Source organism: Dendropsophus ebraccatus, chromosome 5 (genome assembly GCF_027789765.1).
Source record: "Dendropsophus ebraccatus isolate aDenEbr1 chromosome 5, aDenEbr1.pat, whole genome shotgun sequence".
Classification (NCBI taxonomy): domain Eukaryota; kingdom Metazoa; phylum Chordata; class Amphibia; order Anura; family Hylidae; genus Dendropsophus; species Dendropsophus ebraccatus.
In genome coordinates, this window is record NC_091458.1 from 138243737 (window position 1) to 138258756 (window position 15020).

General features: G+C 42.4%; 1 protein-coding gene across 3 annotated transcripts in view; it reads right to left on the minus strand.

Moving 5' to 3' along the window:
• Window positions 1-15020, minus strand: part of SPDEF (SAM pointed domain containing ETS transcription factor) — a 30722-nt gene that overhangs the window by 1768 nt on the left and 13934 nt on the right. For 2 of the 3 annotated variants that reach the window (XM_069972568.1, XM_069972569.1), the window contains exons 3-5: window positions 7982-8179; window positions 7840-7887; window positions 5757-5909 (exon numbers count right to left, since the gene is read on the minus strand). In XM_069972568.1, coding sequence (XP_069828669.1) covers window positions 5757-5909; window positions 7840-7887; window positions 7982-8179 — 399 coding nt within the window. The remainder of the gene's footprint in view (window positions 1-5756; window positions 5910-7839; window positions 7888-7981; window positions 8180-15020) is intronic. The other variant, XM_069972570.1, reaches the window with a different exon arrangement.

Below are 15020 nucleotides of genomic sequence, written 5' to 3' on the forward strand. Positions count from 1 at the left end.
CCTCCAGGACACGTTTGTGTAGGGTCCATGATAAGCTCAGGAGAAGCTGCTGGGGTCATTACTGGAATATATTCAACCTATAGCTGATGCAGACAATGTCAGAGAGGCACAACGTCTGGAGTCGGAAAGCTGAAATAAAATTTTTTGTAAATACGACCATTTAGCAGACTTGCCTTCTCCTGATATGGCTGCTCTCTCTCTCATTGTTAAGGTTACTAACCACCACTCTGCTCTAAAAGCAGTCGTCTGGCTAGGAATATATACATGTATATAGTTATTTAGCATACCAACCACCACTCTGCTCTAAAAGCAGTGGTCTGGCTAATATCTATGTACAGTATTCTTTTCCTCCTGATTTGCATTGTATATGTACAGTATTAATACAGTGTGTGTGTGTGTGTATATATATATATATATATATATATATATATAATTATTAGCTATATATATATATATTCCAGCCAGACCACTGCTTTTAGAGCAGAGTGGTGGTCGGTAACTTAAACAATAAGCTTAATGAGAGAGAAAGCGCAGCCATATCAGGCAATGAATGTAATTGCAAAAATATATAACTTGGCGAGTCCTACAAGTTTAACAATGTTAGTTCAGATGGGAATATCCCTTTAACCGCTTTGAGTTAGCCATAGAGCTATATATAATCCAGCTGCCAATGCCCTGAGTTGTTAGAATGAACAAATACGTTGGCGGCCTGGAGGGGCGCTGCACTTTTCCATCTATAGCAATCGCAGCGTTTAAAGCTTCATGCCCAGCTGGTGCTCGGTAACAGATAGGCGCAGTGCGTGGGAACCGGGCGACGGTTCAAAAGAACAACCCACGGCACTGGCATCCCCGCGCTGGCAGCAGTCTATTAATGTAAAAAACCAAAGCGATGTACTGGTGGTACATTCGCTTTAAAGGGGTTGTCCGGCGATAAAAAATTATTCACAGAATAACACACATTACAAAGTTATACAACTTTGTAATGTATGTTATGTCTGTGAACGGCCCCCTTCCCCGTGTCCCACCACCCCCACCCGTGTACCCGGAAGTGTGGTGCGCTATACATTACCTGTCACGCGCCGACCACGGTCTCCGATCCTCAGCAGTGACGTCTTCTTCGGGAGGCCGGCGGATCCTCCCGAGTGCCGGCCGCCCTCTGCAGCGTCATCCGAAGCTCAGCCGCGATTGGCTGAGCATAACTGTGCTCAGCCAATCGCGGCTGAACGGCTGATGACGCGGCCACTGAGGATCGGAGACCGTGGACGACACGAGATGCGGTGAGTATAATGCACCACACTTCCGGGTCTAGCGTGGGTGGGGGGAAACACGGGGAAGGGGGCCATTCACATACATAACATACATTACAAAGTTGTATAACTTTGTAATGTGTGTTATTCTGTGAATAATTTTTTATCGCCGGACAACCCCTTTAAGTGTGCCAGTGACAGTAGACATAAAAGTATGTAAAAAGAAAAAATAAACATATCTGTAACATGCAGAATTGCCCAAACTATAAATAATAAATATAACACTATTGTTGGTGAACAGCATAAACGAAAAGACTGTGGACTGTGAAGCTGCGTGGTGGAATCACTGTCCTCACAGCATCATGTATCACTATGATGCTGGAAGCTCCGAAAAGTGTTCACCCGGCTTTATGGTCCACGCATGAGGCCTAAGTGTGTCCTGGACATACATGTATCAATTAGGGATGGTCCGAACCCTCTGAGGTTCGGGTTCGTATGAACCCGAACGCTCGGCATTAGATTCCCGCTGTCTGCCCGCTCCGTGGAGAGGGTGGATACAGCAGGAGGACCGCCTGGAAAACTGGGATACAGCCTATGGCTATGGCTGTATCCCAGTTTTCCAGGCGGCCCTCCCGCTGGATCCGCCCGCTGCACGGAGCGGGCAGACAGCGGGAATCATTACAGAGAGTTCGGGTTCGTACGAACCCGAACCAAACTCGGTTCAGACCATCCCTAGTATCAATGACCATTGGTCAATAAGGGATTGACCATTATAAACTGCTTTAATTCCTTGTGCACACTTTTTTGCTGTAATTTTCCTGCTGTTTTCTACAATTTGTAGCAAAATTGTGAGAAAACACAAAAACACAATGGCTTAGGTTTACTAATGTGTCTCCACCAGAATTTTGGCTGGAAAAGTGTCACACTGGACTTTTTTCCACATTTATTATACATTTTAGACACTTTCCCACCACACTTTAAAAAGGGGCGGGGTTTATGAAAAATGGGGCGGGGTCTATTTTACTACAAAAAATGCACCTGAATCTGGCTGAAAATTCTGGCGGCCAAGTAAAAGATGGTGTAAACTTTGCACCAAAAAACTAGACAGTCTTTGTGACAGATATATCCAACAGCTTGATAACCCCGACACGTTTATAGATTGTCTGGTCTAAGTTTGCACTTAGTTTTTGTAAATGTGGGTCAATGTGTGAACACAGCCTGAGGTTTCATTCCATCTATTTAGATTTAACTATGCTTAATCCTTTGATTCACGGGTGATAAGCGCTGCCAGAGGTCTTTGGCAGAGGACTGACTTTCTGAACAGCTGACAACCTTTGTGACGCACATGTGCTACTGTCTTCCTAAAAGTCTATGGAGAACAACAGAAACAGCAAAGCTGTACTGCAGCCCTGTGCAATCCAAGTGAATAAAACAAGTCTGCAATACTTTGCTGCTTCTACTAAGGAGGAGATTTATCAAACATGGTGTAGAGTAGAATTGTCTTAGTTGCCCCTAGCAACCAATCAGATTCCACCTTTAATTTTTCACAAAATCTGTGAAAAAGTGGAATCTGATTGGTTGCTAGGGGCAACTAAGATAATTCTACTTTACACCAGTTTGATAAATCTCCCCCTAAGTGTATGATAAAGAGGCCACTGTGCTTATCCAAGTGGGTGCAGCCCCTTTAAACAGCTGTTTGGCAGGGGGGTCTTCAGCATTGGCCTCCCACTGATCCAACCTATCCTAAGGGCCCTATTGCACGGAGAAATAATCGGCCAGATTGGACTGATTCGCCCGATTATCGCTCCGCGTAATAGAGACAACGATCAGCTGATGGAACGATGATCAGCTGTTTGTTTTTTTAGGTTCAGACCTAAAAATCATCGGCCACCGACATCGCATTGCTACATGTAATAGTGATGCGCAGCCGATAGCTGACAATTGAACAAACAGTTTAATTACCTGTCCTCCTCAGTCTCGTGGCTGCAGCTTCAGATCGGCCTATCTGGGCTGACAGGCCGCTTTGAAGCTGCAGCGGGCGGGATCGGGGAGGAAGCAGAGAATACAGTGAACATGAACAGGTGAAACTGTTTGGGCAAGGGCTGCGTGGACATCACTAGCGATGTCCGTGCAGCACTTGCTAAACAATTATCGGGCTGTGTAATAGGCCCAGAACGAGCACCAATATTGATCAGGCCGTCATTGGCCTGTGTAATAGGACCCTAAGAAGAGGAAATCAATAAAATTGCCTTGAAGGGCACCGGAATGCTGTTACTGTTATGAGGTTGCTGTGTCGGGCAATTATAGGGGTAATGTCCTTTGCACTTATAGGTTAGGTTCACACTATGTAAAAATGGCGGACCTGATTTGCGCAATGACAGCCGTTATTATGAAAGAAGGACATAATGTGAACCTAGCCATACACTGTGCTTGTGATGACTTGAGAAACTATGGCTGACATATATAGGTATTACGTCAAATTGGTGGGCATAGGCGGGAATCTGCAGGTGCCAATGCTGTTGCCCAGAGAATAAAACAATAAGGACACAGCAGTTGTGTTTAAAGGGGTTGTCCAGCGAAAATCTTTTTCTTTCAAATCAACTGATATCAGAAAGTTATATAGATTTGTTATTTACTTCTATTAAAAAATCTCAAGTCTTCCCATACTTATCAGCTACTATATGTCATGCAGGAAGTGTTTTATTTTCAGTCTGACACAGTGCTCTCTACTGACATCTCTGACCAGACAGGAAGTCTGTCACGGTTTTCTATAAATCCCCATAGAAAACCTTTCCTGCTCTGGACAGTTCCTGTCTCGGCCAGAGATGTCAGCAGAGAGCACTGTGTTAGACTGAAAAGAAAAACATTTCCTGCATGACATGCAGCAGCTGATAAGTACTGGAAGACTTGAGATTTATTAATAGAAGTAAATGACAAATTTATATAACTTTCTGACACCAGTTGATTTGAAAGAAAAAGATTTTGGCTGGACAACCCCATTAATATGTAAGGATCCTGATCCATTGTGATATTATGGGAACACTTTGGGGGCACTTTTTTTTGAATATTAGAATGTTAGAGGCCATTGAATAGATGTTGCAGTAAGGGGAAGAAATCTTATGAATAGGGGCTCTGTAGTTTTGCATAATAACGTTCTTAAATACATTTAAAATTTGCTGTCAAGTTTTTAAAGGTCATTCACAACATGTAAAAACTGTGCAACTACAATGCTTCCTTGTGTGCACAAGTGTCTGCCAAATATGCTTCAATGAGCACACCTACAGTCAGCCGGCTAAGGATTTGGTGACTTATGCTGTGTGCTATTAGAATCAGATTGTGGTGGAATCTATCCGTACAAATGTGTGTGTATATATATATATATATATATATATATATATATATATATATATATATATATATACTGATATGCAGATAAACAATATTGCATATCAAAGTTCAGACAAAGTGGTTTCTTGCTATGTTTTTTTTTATTAACTAAAGCCAGGAGTTAATTGTAACAATGGGAAGAGAATACAAAGGTATTTACTGCATGAAATCTGCCAAAACTTTTCCTTCTTTCAAATCAGAAAGTTACACAGATTTGTAATTTACTTCTATTTAAAAATGTCCAGTATTCCAGTACTTATCAGCTGCTGTATGTCCTTAAGGAAGGGGTGTATTCTCTCCAGTCTGACACAGTGCTCTCTGCTGCCACCTCTGTCCATGTCAGGAACTGTCCAGAGCAGCAGCAAATCCCCTTAGAAAACCTCTCCTGTTTTGGACAGTTCCTGACATAGACAGAGGTGGCAGCAAAAAGCACTGTGTAAGACTGGAGAGAATACACCACTTCCTGCAGCACATACAGCAGCTGATAAGTACTGGAAGACTGGAGATTTAAAAATAGAAACTATTTACAAATCTTTAGAACTTTCTAAAACCAATTGATCTGAAAGAATTTATTTTTCCATAGTACCCCTGTAAATAAAATTCTAGAAAACTGTACAGTTATGCTCAGCCAATCGCGGCTGAGCAGCTGATGACGCGGCCGGCACACGGGAAGATCGGAGGTGTTCAGGCCGGCCGGCCGAAGATGACGTTTGGCACAAGATGGCGGACGGGCGCGACACGGATCAGGTAATGTATAATGCACTACACTTCCGGGTACACGGGTGGGGGTGGTGGGACACGGGGAAGGGGGCGATTCACAGACATAAGATACATTACAAAGTTGTATGACTTTGTAATGTGTGTTATTCTGTGAATAATTTTTTACCGCCGCACTACCCCTTTAAAGGAAAAGATTATATGACATCATGGAGACATATTATATCAGTAATCAGACTGTAATCTATATGTATTTAGCAGTTAATCAGAATGAGCAAAAGTAAGAAATCTTTCATTATTACATTCCCATGCATGGCATCTGAAGTTCATTGAGTATATTTATATTATATTATATTGAATTATATTTGTTATAATGCTTTTATGATAAAATATAAGATTTCTCACCTTTTTCTTTATTCAGCCAACGAATGGAACGTCCATAACTGTGCGGCTTCAGCAAAAGCTCTTTTAGGAATTGCCATAAATGAATTGGCTGCCCAGAACTTGAGGAGTCGACCTCGGCATCTGCCCAGCACTCTCCAACAACCCCATTTCCTGCTGGATAGAAAAAAACAACATAAAACAATGTCAAAGAATTCAAAAAGTTTCTTATAGAAAAGTCTATTTAAAGTTTAAAGCAATCCTGTGCAGTTTTAATGTAATCCTGTGTGCGGTAAGGCCGGATCTGGCCGGCCTTGGCCGACCCTGTACAGCCATGCCCCCAGTGCTCCTAACAGCTTACGGGGTACAACTAACCGCACGGGAACAGTGCTAAGGATAGAGATAACAGACATAGCTTCATCCTTAAGGGGGCTATCAGCAGGTTAGCTTTATCTAACCTGCTGATAGTTCCCCTTTAAAGCATCAGGGAGCTATAACTGCATATACTTAGACAGGTCAGATTTAAAAAATGGGCTTTGTGGTGTGCCCGCAGGGTGATGTTATATCGGAGGAGCGGCCGGTCACTTGTCAGATGGTGATGTGTGACTCCACGCCGGAGGTGGTTAGCTGAGATACAGCCGGACCTTGGAGTGTTACTTTGTGACGCCAGTGCCAGGGAGGCACACAGGTGTGATGGCACGTCTGCTTTTAGTTTACAAGGCCGTTGCACCTTTTCCCACTGTGGTCAGTCTCCTGCCAGGTTCCTACGGGGTCCCTTAGGTTAGAGTGATCACATATGGCCAGAGTGGTATAGTGACCCTCCCCGACTATCGGATCTGCCACCCACCGAAAGGGGAAGTTTCCCATGGTTGCAGTGTGTGCTGTGTCGGTGGAAAGCGAAAAATCACAGAGTCTCTTTACCTTAAATAAGCTTGGATTTTACTAGAAAGTGCTTGGTTGCAGTAGGTTGCAAGATTATGTCTCTCTTGATAAAGCACCAGGTTATACACTTTACAATAGTTCCAGACAAATACTTGACAATACACAGTAGAAAATGCAGTATAGGATATAGTTGTGCCGACTGGGTAGTGTGCTGAGTGATACGAAGAAGCAGAGTAGCAGAGAGGAGGATGCCGTGAGAGTCTCAACTCAGGTAGTTCTGTGCTCTGCCAGGATGTTGGAGGATGAGGTAGAATACTTAGAAGAAGAACACCTGTGTCCGTGTATTGATCTTTGAATTAGAGTTCACGCCACCTTATCCCACTAGACTTGGCTGAACCTTCTTAGAGGGGACACAGGCCCCAGACCTTGTTACCTGGGATAAGCAGAATGCTGAGTGTTCCCTGCTGACAACTGCGCTGTGAGTTAGAGTACCTAGGCTTATCGCAACTTTGCTCTATCTGGATCAGTTCCTAGCTCTTTGGCTCAGTTGTGGATACTGTTGTGCTTTGTTACTTCTCCTAGTCCACGGTGTAGGTTGAGGTTGTCTCTGGCTTGTCCTCTCCTAAGAGGGCTTTAACAGTACATAGTGCTGTGTAGTGTTACTAGTAAGAAAGTTGTTAGAGGTGTACTGTTTTGCGTCCTTCTGGCTAAGACTGACTTGAGTAGGGGACAGAGGGCCAGGACCCAGATAGGACCACTGTGGAGAGCTATCTAGCTAGTGTCCTTCCTCCAAAATGCCCAACACAAAAGACCTTTGCACCTCCTCCACCCATGTGACTTACTTTCCTAGCATAACTAACATGCGCTGTGAGTGGGTGAAGAGTGGAACAGAAGAAATAAGAAGAGAGTTGATAGGAGAGAAGAAAAACAGATTCAGGTGACACATAAAGAAACAATAACCCTTTACATCCTTCAGCAGTGCAGCTTTTAAATGCACATTTACAATACAGCAACATCTAGTGGCGAACTTTAGTACTACTTTCATCACCACACAAGCACAATAAGTAGACTTTTGCAAAGGGTGTATATAACTGTAAAACCCATGGTAGGACACCACATTAGGAGTAAGACTAAAAAAAATTTACATTTATATTATTAAGGGGTGTAAGGAGTTGTGGGAGTCTGGGCAGAAGACAAGTATAGCAATGGAGCTTTCCTTCCTTACCACAATATCTCACTTCCCCAGGTCCCGTCTTCTCCTTCATCCAGGCTGCTGCAAAGAGAGGCAACAGATTTAGGAACACAGTTTGCTTGCACAGGGTTCTAATATTACATTTTACTTTTATTGGTCACTTAGGGAATGTTACCTGACTTCCAAATATCCAAATGAGCATATAAGACGTCTCCACACAATGGGGACCTATCTCTAAAGCCATCTTCACTCAGCGCACATAAGTCTCTTCCTGTTAAGTCTTGGAAGCTGCGACCTACTTGTGGCAGTCGATACTGGTGCTCTGTCCATAGGATCCACTTCTGAACATTACCCGAGGTCCATTCCATAGGATCTAATTTGAAAGGAAAAATCTCTTTAAGTTTTTACATGAATAGACTGGCACTGGTGTGGGGATGCTTGGTGCCACATTCGTTTTTTAAACCGTAGCCCGGTTCCCGAACACGGCGCTGGTCTATTCCTGGGCACCAGCCTGACATGAAGCACTGGGGGGGGGCCCATTGCCCCCAGTGTGACAATCTCCTTTCCCCTTTGTGACGCGGCTCCATTAGAATGTGGACTGGGAGCTGTCGGAATGTCAGCTGCCAGGGATCGGCGCAGGTGTGTATGAATTTTTTTAGCATCCTGACTACTTTTTTTAAATTTTTTCCCCCAGTTCACAGCTGCTGCTTTCTGCTGAAAACACAAAAAGATGTGTGTCAGCTTTTCTCTTTATCTCCCCCTCCTCCCCCCTCCCTTGTGAGACAGCTGATGTAAATAAGTCATTGGCAGGCTTTATCTGCACCATCTTTATCTACTTCTTTGTAATGCTGGGAGGATTAATCACAGTTCATCAGCAACTTGTTCTCAGATTAACAGAGGGTACATTACAAAGAAACTTCAATGTTGCAGATAAAGCCAATCAGGGACTTACATCAGCCGTCTCAGAAGGAAGGGGGGAGGAGGAGGAGACAGAGAGAAAAGCTCACAGACAGATTTGTGTCTTCAGCAGAAAGCAGCAGCTCTGAACTGGGAGAAAGAGACTGAATAGATAATAACAAGTATGGAATGAATTGTTAGTCTCATCATGGTCAGCAACATATCAAAAGTTATGTTTGAGTGGAATACCCTTTAAAAAAATCTTTGTTGATTGGCCGCACATCACCCTGTGTAATAGGGGATGTTTGGGTGATGAATGAAAGAAGTAAATGGGTGTATGAAGGATCCAGTTCATCGGCCCTAACATCAGAGAGCAGTCTGCCCATCAAATACCACCCTTAGGCCATGGGCACATGGCGTAAGACACTGGCCATTCCCTGACCGGGCCGGGTCACGGAACAAACAATGTAACAGAAGATGATTTTTGCAGCTGCTGAATTCGGATGCGGGCGCATCAGTGTGTGCCTGCATCTGAATTCCCTGCTGCACACAACGGAGCATGTGGCGGAGCGGCACACTCCATTGTATGAACTGAAATAAATGAATATCAGCCACAGAAAAGTGACATGTCAGTTTTTTTGCAGCACCGCTAGCTATCCCGGCCGGAGTGTATACTATGAGGGAGATTTATGAAAGGGTGTAAATATACACCTGGTGTAAACTACACACAGCAACCAATCACGGCTCAGCTTTCAGCTCGGGTAAAATGAAAGGTGAGCTGTGATTGGTTGCTGTGGGCAGTTTATACCAGGCATATATTTACACTCTTTCATACATCTCCCCCTATGTATATAAACTCCGGCCGGAATTCCATAGAGGGCAGCACAAAGTAAGTGTCACATTAATCATGGCAATTGTTGAAAATCAGCAACAACGGACGTGATTAATATGAAATGTACGTTGTGTGAACATAGCCTTATACTGAGTTGAATGCAATTGTTAACTGCCATTAAAATCAATCAGTAACACTACAAAAAAATTTCAGTGCAGCCCTGGCCTGAAGTTTCTGAAATCACAGTAAAAAAAAAATATATAACGGACAGGTTAATAAATTCACTAATTCTTAAAGGGAACCTGTCACCTGAGCAAAGAGGGAAGAGCCCGACCCCCGGTGGAGCCCCGGACACTTACCTCATACTGCTGCTCCAGAAGCTGGCCCCTCCGCAGAGAAATCGCTTCTGGACCAGGACTTTCAGGATGAGGTAAGTATCCGGGGCTCCACCGGGGGGTCTGGCGGGCTCTTCTCTCTGTTCTCAGGTGACAGGTTCCCTTTAAGGCCAAAGCTACATAGTGATTTCCCATTGTGCAACCAAAAACCATTGTGTCCTTTTGTTTTGTGGGTCGCAACATCCACTGACACAAGTCACGGTGCCATGTTATCCCGACAGCAGTTTTGGTGGGGTGACCAGAAATTGCTATGTTGTCCTAACCTTATGTTTTGGGGGTTCATCACCAGTATACACAAAAGGTAGAATGCTGTGTACTTGTGATGGTCTTATTGTTTTTAAAAATCAGTGTGTAGAAGTCACCTAATATGCAGTAAGAAAATGCCCAACACTTGTTTTAAAATATAAAATTATATAATGCAATTATCATTTAAAAGTATGTTCGTATGTGACAAATGTAAAAATTTTTGATTTCTGTTCCATATATCTGAATACGGTTTGTAAACATTTGTAAATTTTTTAGCATTTGTTAACATACACTGCTCGGAACGAGTGAGGTATCTAAAAAAAAATTCAGCCAATCGGAATCCATCATGCTTGATTCATCTTCCCCCTCCATCTGCTGAGGAGGAGGCGGGGAGTAAAGGCGTCTTTTTTCATTTATTTTTTATAAATAACGTCCGTTATTACTGAATAATTGAAGCCAATGGAATGCATTGAAGTCAATAATAAAATGACGGCCACCCAATACACATAGGGGGACATTTATCGGGGTTATTTTTAGGTGAATAATTGGAGTTTTCACCCATTTTTGGTCTAAGTTCTATTTATGAACCAGTATTTGACAGGCGAATATTTTTTAGATGTGACTTTTTGTTGATCTGCCTGTTTTGAATATTCACCGTAAAATTTGAATAATCTGTGTTCTGTGCAAAATTTATCATTTGCGAATTTATCAAATTAATGTTCATGACAATTATTCACAGATTTATTTTTGCAAACAACAAATGTTATTTTTAGTTGTTCCTTTAAAATTCTTTTTTCACCGTCTTTTACTACTGAACGTCAATACTACTAAATTCTTCAAAAAAGAATCGCACCCAAAAGGGCCTGAACTAGAATAATGTACAGCCGTCAGTATAGTAATGGGCGCCCAAAACGGGAAATGTCGGACGTCATTTTGAGAAAAAACTAAAACAGACAGAAAAAACGTCATGTGAGCATAGCCTCATAGACATTAGATCAGCGAGTCACACCAAAAGATTAAATTCGTCTGACGCACTTAGAATGAATACTAGTAAGGCTCCTTCCTTGTAACTACTTGCGGAGGCACATTGCATATTACAAAGTGTTAACCTCTCATGTGCTGTGTGTAACTTTTTTTTTTGTAAGGAATCCTTATATTTACATAGACACTAAACCAGGGGTAGGGAACCTAGGCTCTCCAGCTGTTGCAAAACTACAACTCCTATCATGCCTGGACAGCCAAAGCTTTAGCTTTGGCTGTCCAGGCATGATAGGAGTTGTAGTTTTGCAACAGCTGGAGAGCCGAGGTTCTCTACCCCTGCTCTAAACAAACATTTTTTTTTAACTGTATAATGATGCACGTATCAACATTCACTCTAACAGACTATATTCTCACCCCACCCGGTAAAACTCGCTTTACTGCTTCCAGGTTTTGAATATTCTGTGTCTGCAGGGGAGTTTTATGGATAGAACAGTTTATACCCCAGAGAGATAACTGACATGTATTCATATAAACCAATAACGAGACCACAATAGCAGCCACAAATAATAATAATAATAATGAATGTACGGATGACACAAAAAGACTTCTAAGGCTGGGTGCACACTAGGTTTTTTTCATCAGTTTTTTTTTTCTACGAAAAACGGATGGAAAAAAACGGATCAAAAGAGATGCACACACATGCCTCCGTTTTTTCCATCAGTTGCAAAAACGTAGTGTGAACCCAGCCAAAGCTTGTGTCTTCTAGTAATAAGTCAAAAGATTATTCAATAGCATATCGCTAATGAGGCCGTCCCAAAAAAAAGTGAAACGGCCAAAAAAAGCCGTTGTGTGGTCGTGGCCTTATAGAGTACCCTTTAGGCTGGGCTACATGGCAATTTAAAGTCGCACCACCGGGAGTCCCCATATAGCCCCAGCCTTATATTGTTCCATTGTTTATTGTTTAATACAATTATGGCAGCTAAGCAGCTGTATTCAGCATATATATTTTTGTATAAAATAGTGGAATGTTATAACCTCAGAATAAAGCTTTTACAGTTCACATTGCATTTTCCTGTTCTTTTTAAAATACACTTGAGCTCAAAAGTTTACATACCCCTGTAGAATTTTCACTTTCTTGACCTTTTTTCAGAGAATATGAATGATAACACAAAAACTTTTTTCCCACTAATTGGTGAAGTCCTTTATTGTCAAACTACTGTGTTTTCTATTTTTAAATCATTATGACAACCAAAAACATCCAAACAACCCTGATCATAAGTTCATATACCCCAGTTCTTAAAGGAGAAGTCCGGCAAAAATTTTTATTGAAGTATTGTATTGCCCCCCAAAAGTTATACAAATCCCCGATATACACTTATTACGGGAAGTGCTTAAAGTGTTTTTTTCCCTGCACTTACTACTGCATCAAGGCTTCACTTCCTGGATAAAATGGTGATGTCACTTCCTGGATAACATGGTGATGTCACTTCCCCGATAAAATGGTGATGTCATGACTCGACTCCCAGAGCTGTGTGGGCTGTGGCTGCTGGAGAGGATGATGGCAGAGGGATGCTCAGTGCTCCAGTGCCCTGTGTCCCTCAGTGTCCCCCTGCCATCATCCTCTCCAGCAGCCACAGTCCGCACAGCTCTGGCAGTCGGGTCGTGACATCACCATTTTATCCAGGAGGTGAAGCCTTGATGCAGTAGTAAGTGCAGGGAAAAATGCACTTTATAAGCTGGACTTCTCCTTTAATACCCCCTCTAACATCAATGACAGCTTGAAGTCTTTTGGTAGTTGTGGATGAGGCTCTTTATTTTCTCAGATGATAAAGCTGCCCGTTCTTCTTAGCAAAAGGCCTCCAGTGCCTGTAAATTCCTGGGCTGTCCTGCATGACCTGTGTGCTTGGGATCTCCCCAGAGTGGCTCAATGATATTGAGGTCAGGAGACTGAAATGGCCACTCCAGAACCTTCACTTTGTCCTGATATCCAAGGAATAGATAATGCCAGTCAGCAGTGTTCAAACTCTGATTAACAAATGGAAAATCATGGGCTCTTAAAAACCAAAACACACTTAGGTAGACCAACAAAATATCGGCCACAACTGCCAGGACAATTGTTCAGGATGCAGAGAAAAACTCACAAATAACATCAGCCTAAATACAGGACTTTCAATGCACAATAAGAAGGCACTTGAAGAGCAATGAGCTGCATGGTCAGGTCTCCAGAAGAAAGCCATTACTGCGCAAGTACCTAGCCTACAATACGCCAAACAGCACAGAGACAAACCTCAAAAGTGATGAGACCAAAATTTTACTTTTTGACCGCAACCATAAAGGTTACATTTGGCAAGGTGTCAACTAGGCCAATGATAAAAGGAACACCATTCCTGCAAGGCATGGAGGTGGATGGCTGATGTTTTGGGGATGTGAGCTACAAAGGCACAGGAAACTTGGTCATATTTGAAGTAAAGATTAATACAGCACGTTATCAACAAATACTGGAGGCAAATTTGCACTCATCAGGCTGGAGGCTGCACATGGGACGTACATGGACGTTCCAGCATGACAACTATCCAAAACACAAGGCCAAGTCGATCTGTCATTGGCTATAGTAGAACAAAGTGAAGGTTCTGGAGTGGCCATCTCAGTCTCCTGACCTCAAAATCACTGAGCCACAATGGGGAGATCTCAAGCGCGCAGACAGCCTAGGAATTTAAAGGAACTGGAGGCTTTTTGCCAAGAAGAATTGGCAGCTTTACCATCTGAGAAAATAAAGAGCTTCATCCACAACTACCACAAAAGACTTCAAGCTGTCTTGATGTTAGAGCAATACACAGTAGTAAAAACCGGGGTATGTAAACTTTTGATCAGGGTCATTTGGATATTTTTGGTTGTCATTATGATTTAAAAAGAGAAGACACAGTAGTTTGACAATAAATGGCTTTACCCAAAAAGTTTTTGTGTTATCATTTAAATTCTCTAAAAAAAAGAACAAGAAAGCAAAGATTCTGCCATGGTATGTAAAACTTTTAAACACGACTGTATATTTCATACACTTGAAAAGGAAAAAATGATGTTATGTATGGTAAGAATGAATGCTGCTGTATGCCATACTGCAGAGTCCATTTGTATGTATACACATTTTGTGATATATATGTGCGTCAAAACTAAAAACACTGTAAAGCCTCATCCACACATCATTTTTTTTCTGTCCATAAATCAGTATCTGATTTAAAGGCAGAAAAGGGACCCATTCGTTTCAGTGTGGTCATCCAGACAAGCATTTCAAAAACCATTTAGGTCGGTGATCCGTTCCACAAAAAGTAGGACCTGTCCAGAGCAGGAGAGGTTTCCTATGGGGATTTGCTGCTGTCATGGACAGAGGTGGCAGCAGAGACACTGTGTCAGACTAGAGAATACATTACTTCCTGCAGGACATACAGCATCTTATAAGTACTGGAAGACTTGAGATTTTTTAAATACAAGTAATTTACAAAACTGTGTAATTTTCTGACACTGGTAGATTTGAAAACATTTAGAGTACCCCTTTAAAATAAGCCTTTACATGGTCCATTTACGGTCCAGTGAATTGCTTGTTTGTTGGTGCACCCATTTACTTCCATCATTGTTGGCAGGCAATCTCCTGTCTGCACAGTCAGTGACACGATCTGTACAATCAGCCTATGAACGAGCTGCTCCATCTACTACACAGGGCAATGCATGAGCTTGTTCCATTGGTAATAACCCCACGTAACAGGGCCTTGTTACATGAGTGCAGAAATAATTGGGATGCTAATAGGTATAATTGTGCCCATGCTGCTGTACTGCCTTCTTATCAGCTGTATTTAAAAACTGGTTTTCTT